This window comes from Echinops telfairi, unplaced genomic scaffold (genome assembly GCF_000313985.2).
Source record: "Echinops telfairi isolate 266 unplaced genomic scaffold, ASM31398v2 ScPeMD7_7424;HRSCAF=8462, whole genome shotgun sequence".
In the NCBI taxonomy this organism is placed as follows: Eukaryota; Metazoa; Chordata; class Mammalia; order Afrosoricida; family Tenrecidae; genus Echinops; species Echinops telfairi.
The window spans coordinates 51,380,291-51,384,063 of NW_022111324.1; the positions used below are offsets into that span (position 1 = coordinate 51,380,291).

The following is a 3,773-nucleotide window of genomic DNA, read 5'->3' on the forward strand; positions in this document are numbered from 1 at the left end:
TTTGTTGCTTCTGAGCTAGATGGTCACTTGTTTGCCTTCAAATCTTTAAGACCCTAGACACTATACCTTTCGATAGCTGGGCTCCATCAGCTTTCTTCACCACATTTGCTTATGCACCCACTTTGTCTTCAGTGATTGTGTCAGAAGGTAAGCATCATGGCATGCCAGTTTAATAGAACAAAGTATTCTTGCATTGAGGGAGTACTTGAGTGGAGGCCCAATGTCCATCTGTTACCTTAATACTAAAACCTATAAATATATGCACATACATCCATTACCCCATCCTCACATATAAATATATTTACATATGTACACATGGCTGCTTGTTTTAAGGCTTCAGACACTGTTCTTTCTAATAGCTGGCTACCATGTGATTTTTTCCACCACATTTTACTATAGCACCCATATCTTCAATGATCTCTTCATAAGGGCAGGCATAGAGTTGGGCCATGTCATAAGAATTGAGTGTTCTTTGATTGGCTTTTTACTCACTGCAATTGAGTCAGTTCAGACTCATACTGACCTTATGGCAGCGGTTCTCAACCTGTGGGTCGAGACCCCACTGGGGGTCAAACGACCCTTTCACAGGTGTCGCCCAAGGTCATCAGAAAACACATTGCAATTCATAACAGTAGCAAAATTGCAGTTAAGAAGTAGCAATGAAAGTAACTTTATGGTTGGGGGTTACCCCAACATAAGGAATCGTACTAAAGGGTTGTAGCATTAGGAAGATTGAGAACCACTGCCCTATAGGATACAGTAGAATGGTCCATGTGGGTTTCCGAGACTGTTAGTCTTTGCAGGAATAGGGACCCTCATTTCCCCCCTGAGGTGCTCCTGATGGTTTCAAACTGCTGACCCTGCAGTCAACAGGCCCAGCACATAGCCCACTATTCCACCAAGGCTTTTCCAGGAAGGGCTAAGATTAAGTGAGAGCTCAAAATTCTCTCATGTATTTAGGGTTTGTATACATCCTTGGTCCACTGTAGAGAGAATATTCTGTTCCTGGTAATTCTTTCATTCACTTATTCATTCCCTGAAAATCAGTGCAAAGTTTAAGGCTGACACTGGGCACCCCACTGTGCAGCGTGCCAGGGACCCCTCGAAGCCAAGGCAGGAAGTTTCTCTTGAGAACCTGTCAACAGGCCCTTCTGACACCGGCCGCTCACCCTGAGACGTCCATAGAAATCCCGTCTTCAGAAGTATCAAGTCTATTCCTGGGGCAGACGGCATTTCTCTAGCAAAAGCTTCTCTGGAACTCCACCTGAACACAGGGCTAGGCATCCTTCGCCTGGTTCCTACAGCTCTCTGGGCACCCTGCCCGGGGACCCCCATGCTTCGTCCACCTCTCTCGCTAGATGGCCAGCCCCACCGTGGAGAGAAGCCGGCCTCTCCTGTGAGTCCTTCACGGCTTCGTGCTGAGCGAGCATCTGCTGAGTCAAGGGATGCGTTGAGAGGCAGAGGAAGGTCCCGAAATTCAGCCCGAGTGGGGGCTGCTGCCAGTTTTCCTACCCCTTTCCCTCCAAGATCCTCTTGTCCCTGCGGCGGACACACTCCCCGCTGGCTCACCCTCCTTCAGGTGTGATTGATCCTGGATTTCTTTCCACTGTCAGCTCATCGGCAGGAGAGAGAGGAATGGGGGAGCTGTTTGCTGGTCAGTGGAGGTCAGGGAGAAGTCACTCCTTCCCTGCTGGTGTAACACCTCCAGGGCCTTTTCCCGACACTCCGGGGGCGGCAGGAATCAGGACTTACAAGTTCAAGGCTGGATGGCTGGAAGCAGAGAGGCGTGTGCTTTTCCTCTCCCCGTTGAGGGAACGCAAATCCTTAGAGACCATCTGGTGACTCACTGGCCCACTCTGACCGGCCTCCTGTCCTGCCCAGCACCAGTTCCTGCGCATGGCTGTTGCTCAATGTCAGTTCCTCTGACCCCGGGTCCCCCGGCTCTCACCCACGGCTGAAACCGGCATAGACAATGCTTTGTACTCTGGGAAGCCTGGGCGGATTTTCTGTCCCAAGCCTGCATGCTGAAACAGCATCACCATCGCCACTGGCTTCCTGGGTCGGTGGGATGGCAGAAGGGGGGCGGCGGGCCGCGGTGGTGTTGGCCTGGCGGTCAGTAGCTCAGCAAATCTTGAGAGTTTTCGCCCAGGAGAGAATCAGCTCTTCAAGGGCTCCCTCGGGGTTGTCTGTGGCACAAAGCACTGGGCACACGAAGAAGGGACTGACCAGGAAGAGAAAACCACTCGCGGAAGGGGCCAGCGCATGCCTAGCATTACTTGCGCGCTATTTTGGGCAAAGCCAAACACCAGCACAGACACCCCAGAGGCCATAAAGAAGGAAGTGGAGAGAGAGATTAGCTTTCTAGAGATTCATCCGTTCATTAAGCAAATATTGACTGAGCACCTTCAGTGTGCCGGGCACTGATCTAGGCTCTCCCGCCAGCAACGCGGCATGTGCTAGTCCCCTTCATCCCTTCCTGGTCCTCACCGCTCCAGCATTGTGGGACCCCAGCAAACGCCCCATCGCCTCAGTACAGAAAGAAGCCCAGCTGAAACACTTTGAGCATCAGGACCAGCAATGACCACTTGGCCAAGGACGCACAGGTTGGGTACAGGGCCCAGACACCAGGTCCCTAAGACTCTGCCTGTAATCGGGTGGAGATGGCTCCTCCCAGGAGAAGTGGGGTTGGGCTGAGGCTTTAGCTTAAGACTCAAGTGGGTGATTCCCCCGGCCTGAACCAGTTCCACCTGCATCTCTACTTCAACCACTGCCAGTGACCTCAATCCAGGTAACTGAATCAGCTGTTTCCCCAGGGCCGTGAGGGAGAGCCAGCCAGCCTGTAGCGAGGCCTGAGGAGGTCTGCCAGGAGTCCGGGCAGGGGGAGGGTGCAGGGCATCCAACCTCCATGATGTGGCGTGCGCACCCACAGCTCCCTTTCGAAGCCAAGACAGACTGGGGCAGGCGGAGAAGGTTGTGGGACCCCCATGCAGGGGGTTGGGAAGGTCCTGCAGCTGTGTATGGTTCTTGCTTCTAGCCCCCATCTTCCCCGGGGTCTGTCAGTACAGACAGGGCTGTACAATCTTCAATTCATAGGATGGAACCCGAGGGCTTCCCTAACTCCTGTGTTAGGCTCTTGGGAGCAGGAGCTGCAGCCTGGTGGAGGAAAGGTTTTGGCTGGGGTGGGGTGGGGTGGGGAGTGGGCATAGGACAAAGGAAAGAGGATCCTGGGCTCTGGGCCACATTACCTGAAGGCACTGCGAAGTTTTTCTCCCACTGGGTACGGCCGGTCCTTTTTCTCAAACTCGTCATCGAAGAGGGTGAGTGAGTACGCCGCTCTGTCTACCACGTAGCGGGGCCTGGGCTGCCTCATGTCTGGGGCATGGACAAGCTCTGGGAGAAGCAGAGTCGAGGACAGTGAGGGGGGCATCCCTCCCCAGTGCCAGCCTGGGCCTTCTCCCTCTGGTTCTGGGTGCAGAGGAGTTTTATCCTGGGCTTCCCCGCCCCCATCAGGCTCGGTGCCTCCCTTCCCTCTTTCAAGTCTGTCCACCAGACTCTCTTCCCTGGTGGCCTTCCTTCCCGGGCGCGGGTGATGCACACACTCGTCCTGTTTGGTTTGCCACCCAGTAGGTGACTGACACTCCACACCTGTGACATCACCGTCACCCCGCCGAGCATGGGCGAAGGACAGGTAGGAGTGCCAGGGAGAGAGCGAGCGCACGAGTGAGGGCAGGCGTCGTGGCGGGGACTCAGCACATGGCTTCTACTCCCTCCCC

The 3,773-nt window shown here is 54.4% G+C and overlaps 1 protein-coding gene across 1 annotated transcript in view; it reads right to left on the reverse strand.

The window, feature by feature from the left end:
* SLC26A9 (solute carrier family 26 member 9) overlaps positions 1-3,370 on the reverse strand; it is a 25,516-nt gene extending 22,146 nt beyond the window's left edge. Inside the window, exon 1 of the mRNA XM_045298189.1 lies at positions 3,246-3,370. Within this exon, the coding sequence (XP_045154124.1) occupies positions 3,246-3,370 (125 nt within the window). The remainder of the gene's footprint in view (positions 1-3,245) is intronic.
* Between the last annotated feature and the right edge of the window lie 403 nt (positions 3,371-3,773).